At 43.3% G+C, this 22,183-nt stretch overlaps 1 protein-coding gene across 7 annotated transcripts in view; it reads right to left on the bottom strand.

Moving 5' to 3' along the window:
• The window catches only part of METTL24 (methyltransferase like 24), a 170,255-nt gene that overhangs the window by 136,231 nt on the left and 11,841 nt on the right, over positions 1-22,183 (bottom strand). For 6 of the 7 annotated variants that reach the window (XM_019443080.2, XM_019443079.2, XM_019443076.2 and 3 more), the window contains exon 2: positions 579-677. In XM_019443080.2, coding sequence (XP_019298625.1) covers positions 579-677 — 99 coding nt within the window. Of the gene's footprint in view, positions 1-578; positions 678-22,183 lie in introns of those variants that run through there. The other variant, XM_053904578.1, reaches the window with a different exon arrangement.

Here is a 22,183-nt window from a genome sequence, read left to right as displayed (position 1 = left end):
CAATGTGTTAAGTCACCACTAAGGCCGATGCTCCATAATGACTTTAAATGCTCTAAGAACAAAGTACTGTTGGATTCATTAGCTTCTTGGACCGCCTGCAATGTCCCCTCTGCTCCCTGGCCTAGCGGGGCCCTGTCCACCAAGCATCTGTGGCAGAAAAGCAAAAAGGCAGATTCCTCCAAATCCAAAATGGAACTTGAACCTCCAGATGATGGTTTTGTTTTATGACACACTTGACTGCCTACTCACGGGTGTGAATCTGTCGCCTCAAATGGTTTTCCAAAGCAATTTGCTAAAGTGGATCTTTAAGAACACGTCAGGATGAATCATTAAAACATTTCAAGATGACAATACCCCTGGAAGGCAGAAGATGCTGAAGCAAATAGAAGGCATCTTATCTGCCTTCAAACAAGTGGATAAATGTAAGCATTGAGGCCTCAGAAACTATGTCCCTATCAAGTCCCCACCAGGAGTCCCTGAGAATCTTCCTACCCCCTCAATGATGGAATCCTTTTTGAAAGGGGGTTGATCAATATCTTTTAGAGTGTCTCCAGATCCAATTGCATCTGAAATACAACCTGAGTGGTGCTGATGTATCTCAGAAACCTCAAGGCTTCCTCATCCAGGGACTGAGCAGGTCCTGCCCACGGCTGGAGATCTATATGCCACCGGGGATGCTGTAGAAGACAGAAAACAGAAAACAGGTTGATGCGTAAAGTGTTGAGGCACTGGGGGTGGGGGTGGGATGGACACAGAGCATCAGCTAGGCTCCTTGGCCGCTTTAACTGTCTGCAAAACAAACATGTCTGTGCACAGGCGGTGGGGAGTGGGTTCAGAGCTGCTGTCATTACAGTCACATCGGTCACACGGAAGCAAGCAAGGCCTGAGAAAGCCCAGCTACCAGGTTAAGCAAAAGACTGCAAAGGCCTGGGGACATCTGACTCTTCTGATCAAAAATAAACTCCACTTGACCCCATCAGGCTCTCTCAACTGTGGCTTTGTATTACTGTGCCTCTCCCCCATGCGAAGAAAAACTCCTCTATCTACTAGAGTTTCCAAAGCTTAGAGCTTCAGAACCATGAGCCTCCCTAAGGGCCAGTTATGTTGTCGAGGCAAAAGCCTGAAGTCCTTTGGGTGCTTGGGTGCCTTCCCCAGCACAGGGAGACAAGGGCAGCCACACTCAGTCTTCCAGATCTCAGTGTGCCTAGCATCTGGGGCTGTGCACCTGCGGGAGAGGACCCCGGAGCTGTCACCACCAAGGCTGACAAGAGTAGCCTCTTAGCAAGGGGCTGCTGCCTTTCAGCAGAGGACGTGAGGAGCACCTATGAGCACAGTGGTTAGAGATGAAGGCTAGGCCTCCTTTTGCAGCAAGGGTGGTGGGAGGGATGAAGGGCTGGGGGATCACAGTGGTCTGGAAGAAACGCAAGTGGGATCCCTCTAGTCAAAAGGAAGCACTAGTCATGAAGTCCTTTCTAGAGTTCCAAGTCCCCCACCTGTACTTATCACCACTTAGAAACCTTCCAAAGCCTTGCTGTGATTCTCAGGGGGAGAATAGCGCTCAGGGTGCAGGGTGGGGAAGGGGGTGGGGTGGGGAGAGAAGCCCCATCTGCTGGGAGGGTAGATGTCTGGAGTCAGGAAAGACGCTGGGTGTCTAGGCACAGGGGTTCCCGCAGTGCTTAGACTGGGCCTTTAAACCCCCTTTTATGATGCAGAAGGAGGCAAGGGAAGGTTCTAAGGACAGATAAATGCACCATTCACGCATACACATTGTTCTTCACTCAGATATTGCCAGGATCTGAATGTGTGTGTTCCCCTCCCCCATATTCATAGGTCGAAATCCTAATGACCAAGGTGATGGTATTAGGAGGTGGGGCCTTTGGGAATAGCTTAGGTCATGAGGGTAGGGCCCTCCTGAATGCGATCAGTACTCTTCTAAAAAAGACCTCACAGAATTCCCTAGCCCCTTCCACAATGTGAAGACCTGGAGAGAAGGCGCCAACCCTGAAGAGGGCCTTTACTGGAAACCAACTCTGCTGGCACCCTGACCCTGGACTTCCAGCCTCCAGAACTGTGAGCAATAAACTTCTGTTCTTTATAAGCCACTCAGTCTGTGCCATTTTGCTATGACAGCCCAAACAGACTAAGACTAGGTATTATGACAGGAACTGTCTGTCACCCACCCCCTCCCAAAAAAAAAAAAAAAAAAAAAAAAACCTAAACAGGCTAGCCCTGATATACTTTAGTGCAAATGTGGGGGGTTTGCCCCTGGATGGGGTGGCCTGGGTGACCTGGGGTTGAAAAGCTAGGAGGAGTGGGGAAGCAAGCAGGTCAGTCAGCATCAAGCCAGGTGTGTGAGTTTGGGGAAGAGAAGCCCACCCTGGCATGGGGGTCTGAGATAAATGTGGACACTTCGTAAGTGATAAGCGTTATTCCAGGTCAGATGTGATTAGCCTCACATCGTGGCACAAAGCCCAAGAGCCCACAGTCTTACCGTCTAGACAGGTCCGTGCCTCCTTGTAGTAGCTAAGTGCCCTGCAGCTTTCTAGACTTAAGGAATCCTCACTGATTTCCCACAGGCTGTCTTGTTCTCAGCTGCCAGTTTCATGGGCATACAACCTATGCAGTCTTAGAAGGGCCTGCGCTTGGGGGCGCCTGGCTGGCTCAATCGGTGGAGCGTGTGACTCTTGATCTTGCGGTTGTGGGTTCAAGCCCCATGCTGGGTGTAGAGATTACTTAAAGATAAAATCTTAAATTTTTTTTTTTTTTAAGAAGGGCCTATGCTTGGCTCAATGCTCTGCTGACACTGTCTTGAAATTCTTTAATAAATGTTGAAAAGAGGGCTCACATTTTCATTTTGCACCAAGCCCCACAAATTATGTAGCCAGTCTGCCCTGAGGGGCACCCTTTTCTGGGAACGCAGCCTTTTCTTATAGCTGTCTTGTTCTGTGAAGGCTGATCAGGCAGAGAGTCTAATCAGAGAAAGCCTGAGAACATTAACATATCTTCCCAGGTAATACCTTCCGCCATCCCCCTACTTTCCTTTCTTCTCTGAAGTAGATGGTGATTACCATGTGGTCAAACAATATTCATTGAGCATCAGCCACCCTGTGCCAGACACTGGTCAACACAGATACGAATAAAACCTTGACTCTCCCGGGGCGCCTGGGTGGCTCAGTCGGTTGAGCGACCAACTTCGGCTCAGGTCATGATCTCGCGGTCCGTGAGTTCGAGCCCCGCGTCGGGCTCTGTGCTGACAGCTCAGAGCCTGGAGCCTGTTTCAGATTCTGTGTCTCCCTCTCTCTCTGACCCTCCCCCGTTCATGCTCTGTCTCTCTCTGTCTCAAAGATAAATAAACGTTAAAAAAAAAAAATTAAAAAAAAAAAACCTTGACTCTCCCAAGAAGTGCACAGTCTGGTGGCAGAGACAGACACACAAAATAACTTTGGCAGGTAAATGCTGAAAATTAGGGAGAGCAAATCTTTTCAGGAAGTGCTGAATTATGAAATCATAAATTATAAGCACAGTTAAGTACAAACGCCTCCCAGTTGTGCCTGGTCATGTCCTTGCATCAAATGACAAAGTGCCTTTCCAGGTCGCCCCCGCTGTCTGCACAGCAACGCAGAGCTTCAGGCAGGCTTGCCCAGGTCTGGGGTTTAAAACTCCCCATGTCTTTCTCACGCGGCCACTCACAAGTGTGCCAGCATATGGCCCAGGAGCCTCTTGATAGAAATGATAAAGTTCACCCATCATGGTCTTCCTCTAAATCAGGGATCAGGAAACTCTTTCTATAAGGGGCCAAACAGCAAATATTTTAGGCTTTGCAGGCCATACAGTTTCCACTGCAATTCCTCACCCCCTGCTGTAGCTCAAAACAGCCACAGACAGTGAGTAAACCAATGGTCGTGGCTGTGTTCCAATGAAACTCCATTTACAAAAATAGGTTGCAGGCTGTAGTTTGCTGACCCCTGCTATATTTGATTCGAATTTGGAGGCAGACTGGCCTAGAAGAGACTGTTTACTTGAAATAATGCAAGATTATGATATCTAGATTATAACTAACTTTGTCATCTGGGTGACTTGGGCAAATATCAGCCAGGATTCCAGCAGGATACAATAGGCTCCTTCCAACTGGCTAATCCAAGAAGAATTCAATAGACTATTTATAAAGGCGTGGGCAGGGTTTAAGGAAACCGATAACGAATAATGCAGTATCTATGACAGGTAGCACCAGAGAGACTTTACAAATCCTAAGCCGCAAGGAGCAAGAGGAATTTATGGAACCCAGAGAGGGAAACTTTATGGAGAAGGCATTTAATAAAGGAACAAAGCCAATCCAGGGTGCCTGGGTGGCTCAGTCAGTTAAGGGTCTGATTCGGCTCAGGTCATGATCTTGCGGTCTGTGGGTTCAAGCCCCGCATCGGGCTCTGTGCTGACAGCTCGGAGCCTGGAGCCTGCTTCGGATTCTGTGTCTCCCTCTCTCTCTGCCCCTCCCTTGCTCACGCTCTGTCTCTCTCTCAAAAATAAATTAACATTAAAAATTTTTTTTTCAAAAAGGAACATAGCCAATCCTGTCACATCCAGTCCTATTATGTATGCACACCAACTGTCAAAGCCAAGAGAAGGCAGAGAAGAGGGAGGCTATGGTTGTCCATGCAAAGTCAGCCTCTGGGGGTGCAGAGGAGGAGGAGAAGAGTGGATGGTGGATCTGGAGAGACAAATAGAAGGTCTCCTGCACAGCATTCTTCGGAAAGAAGCAATGAGACTCGACCAGGGAGTCATCCATTGATTCAGTGGGCATTTGTGCCTTGTGCCAGGCTCTGGGTTACAATTTAATACAGCTATAACCCAATGAATGCAATGAAGTTCATAGGAGCTCTGATGGAAATTTCCATAGGGTAAGTGGGGTCACGAAGAGATCGAGGACGTAAACATAGCTCCAAACTAAATGCCAAAAACACAAGTGCAGATTGCGGAAATCTGTCTCTACTGCGAGAAACCCAAAGGCTTCATGAAAGAGACACCTTTAAACACAGCAGAAGCCACTCACCCTTCACTAACACATAAAAATAACTTCACAGATCAATAATGGTGAATCCATATAGCAGGACTATAGAATTATCTTCAGAATCCACAGACAAGATCCTGACTGCAAGCTCATATTTCTCATTTCCAACTGATTGTCGACCCCGATGAAGCTCAACATGGCAGCTGGAACAGCGACTATCCGTTGAGGAATCTCAAGTGGAGACATGATAGGAATATACAGCAAAGAGATGCCCCAGAAATGCTCTGGCTTAATGCTTTGCTCGAGCTGTTTAAAAAACACTTCACATAAAGTAATGTTCCTCCTGGAATCAGTCTGACAGCAGTTCGTGATTATTACCCCAAGGAAACCACTAGCTTTTATCATCTCTTTCAATTATCATTTGTCTTAATTCTCTGGTACATACATCAATATTTGTCCCTCCAAACATTCCACACGCAGAACTCTCTGAGCACCTTAGAACACCAATGGCCGGTATTAAGTAGAACAAGGCAAACACACCCACCCACCAAATCTTTTTGTTTTAAGAAAATTGTCATGATTTTACCCCCAAACCATTCCCTAAATGCCAGGATACACTATTACCCACATGCTGCAAATATCATGTGGCCAGAACGATGCTACCCCCATCACTCCCAGGAGGTGGAAACACGGATTCCCAGTCCTGTCTGCCACCCCCGCTTCCCCTCGGGATGGGGAAAGGAGCTGCTTCGGCAGAAGGGGGTGGACGTACTGTCATTTGAGGCTGGTCTGTCTGTCCCCAGCAGACCTGGGCTAAAATGTCAAATGGGGCACACACAATGAGCGGCCACCGAGAAGTAGGCCTCCTCCTGAGCCAACCCAGGGAGGAGGGTCCCTCTACTCCGTTGCAGTCCAAGGTCCTGCTCCCTGAACCACCAGGCCACTCCTATAAAGGAGCCCCTCCCCGAGCACGGACAAGCGGCACAAGGAAGACAAGGTCCCAGATTTCTGAGGCAAGGAAGCAGCCTCCACTTTGTCAAGGCTCTATCTGCCACTTTCTTCAGGCAATGTGCATTGAAAAGTGAGCCGGCCTCCTCTAATATGTTTTGAGTGCATAGAAAACATTTCCAAAAGTTATGATTTAGGACAGCAAAAGATATACACCGCGAACTCATGTCGCTCTCAGGCTATTTTGCAGACATCTGAAATTCTGCTTTCCACAGGGCAAAAAGTGATCACTGAGTCAGTCTCAAAAAGACCACAAGCATCGCCATGAGGCTTTCAGATATTTTTTATGACTTATGATTTCGGCATTAAATTTGTTTCTTGAAAACAAAAATGATTCTTTCAAGCCAAAGGAGCTGAATTCCAAGATTTTACTATTAAAAGATAATACAAGAAATAAAGCAATGTTTTAACATGCTCTTTTGCCTACCAGCCTACACGTATGCACATAATAGAAATGCATTAATTCGAGACCGTAAGCCCCAAGCAAAACTGACTGCATTTAAAAAAAAAATTATTACAAAAAAAGCAGACCCACCCATGACCTAGAAAAGAGAGCCATCAATTCCGCCTGGTGCAAAAGCTGTCCTTGTCTTGAAATGTGGAATAACGGCTTCTTTTTTCATAGGCAGTTTCCCCACACCCATGAATGACCTCAAGTAGCTCCCGTAGAAATTGTCAAACAAGGAACAGTACCACTATTGCACATTTTTCAACATATTTGTGTAAAATACAAACATAAGCCAAAGGAAGGCTTCTAATGGCCCATTCCTCTGTACTTCAATGCGACAGGTCTTTAGGGATGAAATTGTAGGATGAGTGATGTAAAGGGTGTTTCTTTACCATGCTGGATAATTGGCAGAGTGATTGGGACATTTTTATAAAGTTGCAATACTCCTAAGTGCACATTCTCACAACTAGGAAGCTCCAGAAAGGTTTTAGAACCAGCAATTTTATATCGGGAGAGATGGCTAACAACTGAAGCTCTGCGTCTTTTCTGTGGAAAAGAACAAGGTTGTGAGTCCTTGAGGCAAACTAAACCATCCACTGAGCATGTGTTGATGTGTCAATGTTGGGGAAGCCTAAGCTTTCTGGGAGGAACAAGCCCAAAACAAGAAAAATATATCTATTTTGCAATCTTGTGCTAATTAAGAGCATCCGTTAGTGGGCAGGAAAACAACGATTGAAGGAAATTATTTATTCCTTTTTAGGAGAAGGGAGTTGTGGGAGTTGTAGAGTCGGTCCCCAGCAGGACATGCGACCAGGCACAGCTGAGAGCGTGTAAGCATCAGCCACAACCTTTCTGTAACATCCTCAGATAACAGTCTTTAGGACTTGGACTGAGTGAGTGTGCAGGGCTCTGTGAGTCTCTGGGGTGGCAGTGAACACGCATTCCCCTCTGCATGCTCAGGCCCTTTTTCTCAGTCAGTCCTGCTTCAAAAAGAGCAGGGGTCAGTTACACGTTTTGTGGTGACATTTGAAATTCAGGTACCCGGTGCAAAAATGTCATTCAAACAAAGGAATCTCAGTTTCAGTTCTGGATAAGATGTGTAAGCACACCCCCACCCTGTGTCTTGCACTGAATCAGCACTAAAACCTGGACAGAACACACAGAGCAGTGATTTGAGGAATCTGAAAAGTAAACACTAACAGGCAGATTGGAGAAGAAGACCAGAATTCAAAGTACCACTGAACAAGCAGTGAGGTCACCATTGTTTTTTCTTCTGAGGTCCTCTTTCCTGGCCTCTGCTCGAGACAGCCACACACTGGAAGCGGGCATTGGCACAGACCAAGAGCATCGGGAAAGCCCTCCAGTTCAGGCTCCAGCAGAGAAGGGGCCTCCTAAGGCTCAGAGACAGTGAGAAAATCCTTCATTTTCCTCTCTCTCTCTCTTTTCTCCCCCTCTGTTCTAGCATCCCAATGCCTGGGCCATCCCACTGCAGTGATGGAAGTCAAGCAAGGGGGCCACAGGCACCTAAAACTCTAGAGGAGAGGGCAGCTCACCCTTTTATCTGTGGCTATCACCCCAAGAGGATGGCTATCACCCCAAGAGGATGGGGTAAATGCCCCAGCGAGTGTTTTCTGTCTCTTTCTTCTGTTATCTTGGCCTTGGACTCAGGCACAGTTACCAGAGATATGCAGTACAGCATGAGTAGAGCAGGAATAACTAAAGCCCACCCTTTCTGGTCAGGGGTTCAGAAACCACAAGGAACCGGAAAATACTGGGAAAATCGTGGAAAAGGAAAGCAACCCCATAAATTGGTTTATGAAGCCCTGGGCCGTAGGAACATGGATCTGACCCTTGTTAGCATACCAAAGGCTTTGGGAGCCAAGCCGACTGACCTTTAGGTCAGGGTCCCAGACTGGACACTGGGTGGCATGCATGTGGGAGAGGTCTGAAAAAAAAACATGGCAAAGACTTTGAAAACAGGACTGATATTGAAATTACGATCCACAGAAGGCCGGCTGAAATGTGAGGCCTCAATCCAACCAGATTGCCTGTGAAAACAAATATATCAACCTTATCTATGGTATTTAATCTCAGAGTTTATGAGTTATGACTCAGAGTCTCATAATACAATATGCAAAATGTCCAGGATATAACCCAAAACTACTCGGCACATGAAGAGAATCCGAACTGGTGTGGGAAAAAGACAATCAACAGATGCCAATACAGGCATAACACAAATGTTGGAATTATTTGAAAAAAATTAAATGCAACTGTTCTAGAAAAACTCCAAGAAGCAAGGACATACATTCTTGAAACCAGTGGAAAGACAGAAAGCCTCAGCAAAGAAATACGAGATATAAAGAGCCAAATGGAAACTTCAGAACTGAAAAATGCAATAACCAAAATAAAAGTCTCATGGATGGACTCAGCAGCAGAATGGATAGGACACAAGGAAAGGTCAGTGAACTTGAAGACAGATCCATAGACAGTATCCAATCTGAACAACGGAGAGAAAAAAAATGATTTTTTTGGCGGGGGAGGGTGGGTAGTAAAAAGAGCCTCAGGGACCTGTAGGACAATATCAAGAGGTCTAACTTTCAGATTAGACTCCCAGAGGAGGAAGAGTAAGAATGCAGTGCAGAAAGGAAAAAACAAAATTGAAAGATAGAATGGCTGAAAAGATGCCCAAATTTGACGACCGCTCTAAACTTAAAGATTCAAGAAGCTCAGCGAGCCCCAAACAGACTCCAAGAAATCCCTGCCCACACACATCATAAGCAAACTGTTCCAAACTGAACATGACGACAGAAGCCGAGTCTAATCATCTCATGATGGACTCGACTCGGTGGTGAGTCAGGGTCCGAATGGCGAGGTGGGAAAGGCAGAGCCCCTCCCCTAGGGACCTCTTCCCCAGAGGTCCCCTCCCTGTGGAGGCACAGTCCTACCTCTCCAAGTCCATCTGCTAAATGCCTCTGGCAGCAGACGGCACACATGGTGAAACCCAAATGCAGAGCAGCATTTTGAATCCTTTCCCCATCAATCTGCTGCCTCTGCAGCATTACACAGAGTGTAGGCTGGGAGGCAAGGGAACCAGAAATCAAATCAACTCTGACAAGAAAAAATGCACTATAATTCAAGCAGGCCCTGATAACTTTTAGGAAGGGATTAAGGACAAAGAAGAAAAGACACTCAGCTCTAGACTGAATCTCTAAGTTACCCTGGTAAGGTGGAAAGAAATGCCAAACAAATTTGAGCTGGGTTTTGTTCTTCAACCGACATCTTTAAATTCACCATGTTTTCTGTGTGTGTGTGTGTGTGTGTGTGTGTGTGCATGTGTGTCAAAATAGTTCAAGTCTGGGTGAGATTGGAACCCCCGAGGGAATGGCTAAAAGAATAAAACATATTGTATTTTAGGTTTTTCTCATAGACAGTAGAAAGAGCAGCCAAATTCCTGGATAGATCCAGTGAAAGGCAGAGGCTCTCATTTGGTTTCATGATATAGAAACTACACAGCATCTACATGCCGAGTAGTAACTCAAATGTCAAATCCTGTTTCTCACTGGGGTAACACATAAGCAGGAAAGGAGGGAGGAGTCTCATTTGTCTGTAAGATTATAGAAGAAAGGTTGCCTAACAAATCAAACAGGAACTGGAAAACAACACTAACCACATTTTTAAGGATTCATGTTCTCTAGCTCTCTCACAAACACACACACATATACACACGCATGCACACACACTTCCACATATATGCATGCCCTATTCAAAACATATAGGGGACTCAGACCCTCTGGAAGTCAAAATCCTAGAAGTTTGGGGGACCTGGGTGGCTCAGCTGGTTAAGCGTCTGACTCGTGATCTCGGCTCAGGTCATGATCTCACAGTTTGTGAGTTCAAGCCCGCATTGGACTCCTCACTGACAGTGCAGAGCCTCCTTGGGATTCTATCTCTCCGTCTCTCTACCCTTCCCTGTTTGCTCTCAATCGCTCTCTCAAAATAAATAAATAAACTCAAAAATTTCCTAGAAGCTTAACATCATCTGAATCAACATCTGCTAGGAGTTCGTGGACTTACTTCATTTAGAAAACTCCAGCCAGTTAACATCTCCCCATTCACCAGCTCCTGAATCATCAGCCTCAGGATGGAAAGTCTGCAGCACCCCCTATAAACCCATTTTAAGGATCCTTAGATCCTGAGTAGCTGTCAAAGACAAAGGAGAAGTAGAGGGTGGGGAAAACAAGAAAACTACCTGAATGGAGGGAACGGAATCAAGGAATCAAGAAGGGAAGACAGGAAAGGGGGTTACGAGAGGAAGGAGGGGATACTCCCCCCAATACCTGAATAGCTACCTCTATCCTCCCCACAAAGTCACTTGGGACCCAGAGTTGTCCATGAGGGGTGCCTAAGGCCTCTTTGGTGCCTCTCAGCCCACATTGGTCCTCAATCCTCAGGCCAGCCCACAGATCTCCCCATGGTTCCCTCACTGTAATCCCAAGACTTCCACTCACATCCATACGGATGCCCCATTAGCCTCCCAGCCCTAGAGCCTCTAAGGAGGCTCTGGGGAATAATGTCGAGCAGAATGCCTGTCAATGGTAAAGCTCAGTGCTGTTGAGCAATTTTACAGAGAAAGGGTTTCAGTTCTAGAGTCTAAACAAGATGTGATTTTCATTACTAAAGAGAATTAACATGTGTCACCCAGAGTCACCAAGTGCGGAGAAACAGGGGTCGTGGCAGAGAGAATGTATCCAAGAGGCCGCACTGAGCATCTGAGTCACAGAGCTGCGGCACCCTGCAGCCACCCTGCAGCCACCCTGAAGGCTGACACATGGAACAGCAGCCGAGTGTGGCACAGCACATGGGTGGGAAGCAAAACCTTTCCTGGAAATCAACTGTAGACACTGTATGGTGCCTTTGAGAAAGGGCATAAGCAGGCAAGGCATAAGGTCCTCTCCCGTGGGTAGGACAGCCCAGGGTAGGTAGAAGGAAAAGAGCACAGCAGAGTCCAGGAGCCCAGCCAAACCACCCACCATTTTGCACATGGTTCAAGGGCATCATCAGTTTTCTGATGAGGCTATCACACCCCATTGAATACAAGCCATCAGTTGCACACAATTACACACGTATGCACATACGTATGTATGATTTATGGGTTTTCAATACATTTTCACTCATTATTAAATCTTTGTCATTTTCATATTGTCCATACGGCCACTCTCTGGTCCTTTTTGATTGTGATATAGTTTTAGGTAGCCTGAGTGAATCCTACTGACAATTAAAAATAAGACTCTGGTGCTGGGACATTCCTCTCATGATTCTGTATTTATAGAACATTCTTCTGTCTGAATGCACTGTAAGTTATAGTGCCTGACAAGCAGAAGCAGCCCAATAAATGTTTCTTTTCCATCTATGGGAGGCTGCCAGCAGTATAACACAAGGCAGGGCAAGCTCGTTGCACAACTCTGGAACCAAAAGCACTTAAGCTTCAAACCTAAATGGAAGGAAAGATCTACAATCTTTATCACTAACTGGCCCTTTTTAGGAACATGAAGCATTGCTGAAAGAAGCAGACCTTTATAGAGGTCAATTGGGTTTGCCACCATGGAACTTTCTGGACTCAGAGCTCTCTGGTGAATGAGAGCAAGAATCCCTGAGGTTAGAAGTGGAGCCGTCAATGTGGCAGCCGACCTTGGCCCAGTCTCCTTCCCCATTTCAGACTGGAAATAACAAGAGTAAAGGGGACAAATTGGGCAAATAAATATAGCAGATCTAAACTGATGAAAATGTTGACCATATTTCTTAATGGTATGAGAAAAAAAGACTGGCAGTCCTTATGTTAAAGAAAAACAAACAAACATCTTGGAAGAGCTTAAAAAACAAACACATTATAGGCGCACCTGGGTGGTTCAGTCGGTTAAGCGTCCAACTCTTGATTTTGGCTCAGGTCAGGATCTCATGTTTGTGAGTTTAAGCCCTCCTGAGGCTCTGCACTCACAGTGCAGAGCCTGTTTGGGAATCTCCCTCTCCTCTCTCTCTGCCATCCCCCACCGCCCCTGCTCGCATACATTCTCTCTCTCAAAATAAATACATAAACATGTAGAAAAAAAAAAAAAGCAAATACATTCTAGAATCTAGAAGACAGAATCTATTCTAGCTTTTATTTTTACTTGTTTTATGCATGCAGAGAATCACTGTATTCAAAGAGAGCTTAAGGATGAGCTAGACTCCTTCATATTATAATTGAAGAAATCAAGATATCAAGATATAATTGAAGAAAATCAAGCTCAGAGAGATGAAATGACATATCGATGTCACATAGGTAGGAGGAGTTGGGCTGTGACTCAGAGCCAGACCTCTAGGCAACTAGTCCCATACTTGCTCTGCTACATTATGCAGCCCCCATCCCAGGTCTCAGAGTTTTATCTTCCCCATAGGAAGTTTATACTTTTCCTATTAGTATAGACTTTATATGTTATTTTAATCCACTGAAATTTTGAGGATGTTTGTTACTGCGGCATAACCTATCCTATCCTGACTGATACAGGTACCTACAAGGCACTAGGTAAAAGATGGTTATCATTGTTGGATATGAATCCCCACAGAACTCTCCCAATGCCACAACGTTAGAGATTGAATGGTAGGCTGTAACAGAACGTTGGTTTTATGGATATTCCCAGGGAAAGAAAAGAAGTATAATCAAAGATAATTCACTGCCAAGACTCAGAGAAGTTAGGAGGTGCTCATATAAATACTATAAGGAACTTTTTAGGATTTTATAGGGCCTTCTAGGATTATAAAACAAACCTTATTCTCTGGTCTGCTCCCTAAGTGCATCTTGTCCTGAACATACCTTTCCTCTCCTACCAACAATCCTCTCTTTTATTCACTAGTCAGTTCAAATTCCACTTATTTTGTCTCATGTACTTCCCCCAAACTTCCTATTCACTCAAGCCTTAACTATGTGCAAGATAAACTATGCAAAGCAGGTTCTTCAGCAGTTATTGCTTGCACTTCTCATTTTATATTTAATCAAATGTTTGCTATAATCTGTTTCAAGTACGTTGGTCTTGTTTCTCTAACCAGACTACAAACCTCATGAGAACACCATGTATTTTACTTCGTTTACAGTCCCCCCACATAAATGATTCCAAGGGACATTTTTATATTGATTTAAATGCCAGGGAGGAAAGAACATGACATAATTCTTGGGATTGAGGACAATTTTTTTAAATAACTTTGGATGAAAGTAGGGATATCCACTAGCTGGGTTTCATAGTAATACCTCAATCTAGCCAAATATAAATACTACTTATTTATTTATTTAGATGGAATCAAGTTATCAACCTTAAATGTGTGATAGATAAAAAGGGCAACAACGATTTATGTACCGGTTGTAAAATTTAATCGGAACCTGTACATATATATTCTATACCTTGAAATCATCAAGTTAGGTGTTATCCAAACCTATTTGTTAAGAAGAGAACTGAGATTTTTCTACTATATAAAGTTTGTTTTCATAATCCCAAAGCTGTTGACCTGTAACCTCGAAACTATAAACACTTGCTACAGTCAATTTTATTTGTTAAATGCAAAACTATGTTTGACTCAAAAGGCCGATCCCACAAAGCCTTGAAGGGATGCCTCTTCTGTTCATAACTGCTCCAGTCCCCCTCATCCCACCTGCACAACTATGCATGCAGATTCTCCTAAAGGTAAACAAATGCATTCCTCCTTGTAGGAATTCATTTTACAAATAAAGTAACTCCAACATACTTGAAAACATGTGAAGTTTTGCTCTTCTTCAACATTTCTTACAGTGGGAGCATTCTTAATCTCTCTACAAAACTAACTTGTCAGGGGCACCTGGGTGGCTCAGTCGGTTAAGTGTCTGACTTTGGCTCAGGTCATGATCTCACGGTTCGTGGGTTTGAGCCCTGCATCGGGCTCTGTGCTGACAGCTCAGAGCCTGGAACCTGCTTCATATTCTGTGTCTCCCTCTCTCTCTCTCTGCCCTACCCCACTCATGCTCTCTCTCTCTCTCTCTCAAAAATAAATAAACATTAAAAAAATTAAAAAAAAACCCTAACTTGTCAGATCAACGGACATTCAGCATCGTCTCTACCTGTGCTCTCCTGCTGCTACCAGTGTAGTTGTATTTTCACCAGGAGTGACTTGGTTTGTTCCCAAACCAATTTACATCAGTTGCACAAGTTATTGAACTCCTATAATTTAATTAAAATTAGGTAAACTGATGAAACCTGTGCACAGAAAGAAAACAGTTCTCTTTTCTACAGAAACCAAGTCAATAAAAGCTAGGTACTATTTTTAAATGCCGTTGCGTTAGGTATGAGTAAAGCAACTGTAAAACGGAGTAACAAAATCACTGAAATCTAAAGGTGTTTTGCACGTAGGTTGCCTCACAAGTGTTAAGTTCTTGCCCCACTTTGAAGAAACCAAAATTGGAAAAGGGTGATGCAGTTCAGATGGGTTTTTGCAAGAAAGACCAGAACTCCAATCAGGAGCCAAACTCACAACAAAAGACTGGCAAACAAATGTGCATGCGTGTTTTGAGTTAAAGCAGACTGTGTGTATGCTTTTTGTTAATCACTGCTTTAACTACCTTCTACATAACTGACCAATTACTGCGAATCAGTGACTTTCCATAGGAGGCTTCTACTCACCTTGCTAAATAAATGGTTGTAGAGATTCCACACGCACACAGAGACAGGGCGACGTTATTGATCAACTTAGATGCTAGACTAATGCCAGTGTGTAGCTGGAGAAATACAAACATAAAGCAGGACTGTGGACAAGGCAGAAGAGTCGAAGAGATGACCGCAACTTCTTTTATGTTTGTTTCTCAAGAAGCTACCAAGTTTTCTGTCTTAAAAAAAGGTTTTTTTTGACATTCAACATTTTTACAATATAAAACAAGCACTTATTTACAAATGAGGTAACATAAAAATCAATACCAGGGAGGAGCCATTGGCTACTACCCTGAAAACAAAACATGGTTCTTCTCCCAGGTGCAGCTTAAGGAGACCGAGGAAGGCAGAACTGGCCATGGATAGGATTGTCCGCCTCAGCACCACGTCCAGGCGTGGGCTGGTGTGGGCCCCACCCTCCAGGCTGTTGGGCAGGACCCCGGGCTCCACCTCCTGAGGCTCAGCCCAGCTGGCAGTGAGGTGATTCCAGGAGACAAAAGGCCATCACACTGGGGCAGCTCTCACTTAAAACTGAACATTTGCCGGGCACCTGGGTGGTTCAGTCGGTTAAGCGTCCGACTTCGGCTCAGGTCACGATCTCGCGGTTTGTGAGTTCGAGCCCCGCGTCGGGCTCTGTGCTGACAGCTCAGAGCCTGGAGCCTGTTTTGGATTCTGTGCCTCCCTCTCTCTCTGCCCCTCCCCTGCTCGTGCTCTGTCTGACTCTGTCTCTCAATAATAAATAAACGTTTAAAAAAAAAACCCTGAACACTTGCTGCGGATGCTTCTCCACCAGGTTTAGGAGTCAACCATCCCAATCATGATTGACAAGTCTTAACCCGGCACCCACCCCCGTGAGGGAGGAGTAGTCCTTCACAGGAGGCCTGGGGCAGGGGAGGCAGAGGTATCTGTATTCTGCAAACTCCTATGCCCGATTCTGACCCACTCCCAGATTAAGGGCTTCATGAGGCCCATGCTCCCCCTGAAATCAACTGCAAACAAATGTGTGTGCAAACAGATGTTCGTGATTCTGGAATGCTTGTCCATGGCTTCCATCGGATTGTTTTCATCAAATTTTGTAACTCCTGTCTACACAAGCCACAGGAAATTTGAGAAGAAACTGAACATAAGAATTCCCTACACAGAGCCTCCCTGTTGTATTTTTCTCTGTCTCTAATTTTTTTTTCCACCAAACTCCAATCTGTTCCTATTTCTACCCTTCTATTTTTAAATTGAAAATTTTTGCCTTCAAAATAACTATAATCCAAAAACTCCTTGAATAAAAGACACGGAAAATTAAATTTCCAACTTCCCTTACTCACTTCTCCCATTCCTATATGGTTTTATTTTTTTTTTTAAATTTATAAACCTTAAGAGCACTTTTGATCTGTTTTTTTCTATTAAGTTAATGGCTTGACCAAACATATGTACCTTTAATTATCAGCATCCTAGTTTACCTATATTTTTTAAGTAACAAAATTATATATATAGTATTTTTTTTTCCTGTTCCTTGTCTCAACATATCACCATAATGAGAAAGGACACAATGTTATATGTGTAAACAGACTTCAATCTATGCTAGTGGTTTGGTTTTATAAATAAGAACATTCCCTGTCCAGGAATAAGGCCCAGGCATTCAGATTTTCCAAAACAATTCTCTGTATCCTGGGTACCAAAATGAAGTCAAACACTTAGGTTTCCAAACTGATGTAGCTCTCTGCTTCTGATTGAGGTTAATGTCCTATAAGTGCACATTAGTTAAATAAGCCATTTTTTTTTTTACTATTTCTGTACAAAATGAATATTCACTATTCAAAAGAATATTCCCTATCATAATTATACAATCAGTTCAAATTTGTTCTTAAGCAATGGAAAGCATGCTTGAAATTCCACCCTGAAAAAATAGCTAAAATTAAGCTTTAAAATATATTAATTGACTTGGAAAATATCTAAGAAGCCTTAATATCAAACCTAAAATCTATAGTAATCAACATATTTTTCTGAGATCCAGATTTCAGCATGGATGTAGGGCATAGTATAGAGTAGAAAGAGTATTAAATCTGACCTGGTTTAAAACCTCTATTTACCTTGAAGCAGTAATTTAACAGAGTGCCTCTTGGTAGAAAGGAAATAACAACCATCTCACTCATAAGGCTATTATGAGAACCACCTAGGATAATGACGCAGCAAGCTTTTGTAAGCTTGGGAAGAGTTGTTTATAAGTGGGGTATCCTGGGAGGCGCCTGGGTGGCTCAGTTGGTTAAGCGTTCAACTTCGGCTTAGGTCATGCTCTCAAGGTTCATGGGTTTGAGCCTCACATCAAGGCTCTGTGCTGACAGCTCAGAGCCTGGAGCCTGCTTCGGATTCTGTGTCTCCCTCTCTCTCTGCCCCTCCCTTGCTCATACTCTGTCTCTCTCTCAAAAATAAATAAACATTAAAAAAACTTTAAAAGTGAAGTATCCGTATAACTGCTGTTCTCTTTAACACAAATGCCCAATTGGAACAAACACATAGACACTACATTTCTGCTAAGCACGCCCATCCCCATTAATGAGCACCAACAGGCCAAGGGTCCAGGACTCTCCCACAGTGAATGTATCTTTAACTGAACAGAGAAAAGCATGTAGTTTCACCCTGGTCATAAATTCCATGGGCCTCTGGGCATTACTTTTACCGGAGGTATATTTCACATACTATAAAAGTTGCCATTTTAAACAATTGAGCGGTTTTTTATATATACACAGGTTGTTCAACCATCAACACTTTTTTACTGCAGGATATTTTCATCACATCAAAAAGAAACCCCATTCTCCATTCTCTCCTCCCCCCAGCCTCTGGCAACCACTGATCTACTTCCTGTCTCTATAAATTTACCCACTCAGGTGATTACATTAAAATGGAGAGATGCAATATGTTATTTCTTGTAACTGTTTTCTTTCACTTAGCATAATGTTTTCAAAGTTTATCCACATTGTGGCATGTATCAGGACTTCTTTCTTTTTTATGGCTGAATAATATTTCGCTTTATGGATATACCACGTTTTGAGTATCCATTCATCAGCTGGTGGACATTTGGGTTGCTTCCCACTTCTGGCTCTTCTGAATAATGCTGCTATAAACATCTAGGTACAAGCTTTGTGTGAACCTATGTTTTCAGTTCTCTTGGGTATATCCCAAAGAATGCACTGGCTGGGTTATTTCCAGGAACTCTTGAACCCTAATATTCATGTCAGCACCCTCTGTGTAACTCATTTTCATGGCAGACAGAAGGCAATGTAGTTCACCAGGGAGCCCAAAAAATCAAAGGAGGAGATGAAGACACGCATAAAGGAAAAAGGGGAGTTCTGCATGAAGCAATACACTGCTGGTCCCAAAAATGTCCTAATCATATAATTCCCCATACCATACAAAAGCAGCTGCCATAGTTAGGATGAGGGGACCAACACTGGAACTAATTTGGCACAATCCTCCTAATAATAAGAACAACCAACATGTAATGAGTGCTCACTACATCCAAGGTACTGTGCTAGGCACATTACATGGGTGGTCTACCAGTTGAGAAGATGGGGAAACATGATTTTTTAAAACAAACACTGATTGCAGCCAATTCCCACCAGAGTGGCATAATTCATCTCTAGGCCAGGCCTGCAAGGAGAGAGAAAACCAGAAGAAGATAAACTGCCTGAGTAAGAAAATGACATGTATCTGGAATTTTCTGGAAAGTCAACAGAGTAGAATGGGAGTGGAGCTTGAAGCCTTGAAAAGGGAAGAAAGGAATTAAAGTATAGGCAAGGGAAGGCAGGATCAATGGTGCATGAGTCTAAGAAGCAAATACAGCCAGTAAGAAATCCTCAATGGCCAAGAAAACTTTGAGCAATCAATTTTAAGTCAATTTCTGTTTTGAACTGCATTAGTATCTCCCTCCATTACCCTGAGACCTTCAGCAAGGCCTGTGTGGGTGTCACACTGGGGGATTAAAAAATGGGCAGAGAGGGGAAAGCAGTGGCCCCAGGTAGAACACTGAGCAGGAATTCAGAGAGAGTGACCAGAATATGTAAGCTCCAGGTATTATCAGAACACTGGAGAGCAGGAAAAGTCTTGGACCTCTCATAGCACATGGCTTGAGCCATCTTACGTAGGAAGGGCTATGACCTAAGATACTGGAAAAGAATCTTTGACTGGAAAAGTCATTTGATTGTCATAATACAGTCTGCTCCAAAAAAATACACTTGTGTTAGAAAAGGCGGGTAACTGGCAGTGGTAAACAAACACCAAGATTTAACTCACTTTAATGTTCACTGCATGGCAATGGCCTTAAAACAAAGACCTTGAAGACTTTATAATGACATTCCTGTGAATAGTTAGAGGATTAAAACTTTTTCTCAGGGTCCCTGTTGGAAGTCAAGACCATTCTTCTCAGGAAGGTCAGTGGTCGCCCCAGGTGGAATGGTCATAGCTAAGTGGCCCTGGGTCCACTTCCATAGCAGGGGTTGGCAAAGGTTTTCTGTAACAATCAGATAATAAATACATTAGACTTTGTGAGCCAAGAAGCAAAGTTAAAGATATTAAGCAGATACTTACATAACAAGAGAAAAGACAAATTTACACATTTTTATTTCTTAAATTCAAAATATAACAATTGTGTACATTTTTTGTAATATAGATCCACTAATGAGAAGAATGGAATTTTTTTTTGGCATTTTGCTTCACTGGGATTCAAAGTTAATGTTACCTGGGGTGCCTGGGTGGCTCAGTTGGTTAAGCATTCAACTCTTGATATTGGGTCAGGCCATGATCTCACGTTCATGAGATTAGGCTCTGTATTGGGCTCTGCGCTGACAGTGTAAAGCCTGCTTGGTATTCTCTCTCACCTTCTCTCTGTGCTCCTTCCCCACTTGAACTCACTCTCTCTCTCTCTCTCTCTCTCTCTCTCAAAATAAATAAATAAACTTAAAAAAAAAAAAACACAAAGTTAGGGGCGTCTGGGTGGCTCAGTTGGTTAACTGTCCAACTTTGGCTCAGGTCATGATCTCGTGGTTCACAAGTTCGAGCCCCACATTGGACTCTGTGCTAACAGCTCAGACCTTGGGGCCTGCTTTGGATTCTGTGTTTCCCTCTCTCTCTGCCCCTCCCAGCTCACGCTCTCTCTCTCTCTCTCTCAAAAATAAATAAAAACATTGAAAAAACTTAAAAAACCCACAAAGTTAATGTTTCCTATCATAAGGTAGGTTTCAAGTGCTCATTTATAAAAACCATTCTTAGCTCATGGGCCATACAAAAACAGGCACAGGCCAGCCAGATATGGCTTCTGACCTCTGTTCTATAGTCATCAATGTTTGAAGCAAAGTCAATGCTGGGTGCTCTGTTCCAAGAATCTGTAGTGTAATACCTTGATTCAGAAATTAAACACCTCAAAAGGACTCTAGAGTAGCTCTCAAAAGATTCAGATGTTCCTCAAACACATAGGTCTAGCACTGCAATGATTGAAATAACCATCCTTTCAACCAATATTTACTGAGCACCTACTATGTACTGGTACTATCATAGTCACAGGGGATGCAGTGGTGAGCAGGACAGATGAGCACCTGATCTTCATGGGGGATAAGACTGCAAACAAGAATAAAAGAAAGGTGGGGGGGGGGGGCCCTGGCTGGCTAGTTGGTGGAGCATGGGACTCTTCATCTCAGGGTTGTGGGTTCAAGCCCCATGTTGGGTGTGGAGATTACTTAAAAAAATCTTTAAAAAAAAAAATCTTTAAAAAAAAAGAATAAAAGAAAGAAAAAACTGTGATCAAGTAGGAGTGCTATGGAGAAAGTAAGAAGACATAACAAAAGAAATTGTGGATGGGAGCTACCTGGATAAAGTCATTTAGTAAGAAGTTCCTTTTGCTCAACATTCTCATCAACCTTTTTTATCAGACCTTTGGATTTTTTCCAGTATGATGGGGGTAAACTAGAATCCCACTGTGTTTTGATCTGCTTCCATGGTTTATTGGTGGAACTAATCATCTCTCTGTATACTCATATTGCTCTCTCATATATATATATATATGTATACATATACATATATATACGTGTATATATATATATTATATATGACGTACATAATATAATGTATATAATAATAATGTAATTATAATTATAATGTAATATAATTATAATAATATAGTGTGTATATATATAATATATATAATGTAATCCCCTCCTTATTTTTCTGTTCAGTTGTCTATCTCTCTCTCTCTCTTTTTTTTTTCTCTCTTTTTTTTTTTAACCTATGTGTATGGGGGGGCTTTTGTTGGTGGTAGTGTTTTTATATTTTGGATATTAATCTTTTATTGGTGATACATATTCAATATCCTCTCCCAGCCTATGATTGTCTTTTAATTTGATTTTAATTTTTATCTGGTAAGTAATCTACCTTATGTAAGAATTGGTTGTTAGCTACCTATCTCAACAGGCAAATGGAAACAGTCATGGGTTTTGAGTTTAACCCTTCATTTCATCCCACATAGCTCTGTTTTACCCAAATTGGTAAATGTCTCTGAGCCTGGGCTTCCTCAACTGCAAAATGAGGACAATTCCCACCTCATCGGTTTCTTCTGAAAATTAAATGAAAGAACACTTGCAACTCCCCTAGCACAGGGCCTCTCCCACCCCACTCTTAAATCGTAAACTTCTCGAAGGCCTTATCTTCCCTGTACTACCAAGGTCAATACTTAAATTTTGGTTTTTTGTGTTGGTTAAACTAAGTTTATCTTTTAAATGTATATAAAATACCAAGTATAATAGTATGCAGTTAATTGACTAAAATATAGAAGGCAGGATCAGAAAAATAATTTAGTTATTTAACCCATGATTACTCCACTGGCCTCCTTTGAACTACACCTTCCCTGCTTCCTCACCCTTCCCTCCCGCACCATGTGCACACGTGCATACACGCATACACACACACACACACACACACACACACACACACACACACACACAGGCCTGGAGCTCAGTTTTCTGACTTCTGGAGCTG

The sequence above is a fragment of the Panthera pardus genome, unplaced genomic scaffold (assembly GCF_024362965.1).
Source record: "Panthera pardus isolate Hobbes unplaced genomic scaffold, ASM2436296v1 HiC_scaffold_17, whole genome shotgun sequence".
In the NCBI taxonomy this organism is placed as follows: Eukaryota; Metazoa; Chordata; class Mammalia; order Carnivora; family Felidae; genus Panthera; species Panthera pardus.
Note: the sequence above shows the minus strand (reverse complement) of the source record. Positions and strands in the feature narration are given on the sequence as shown.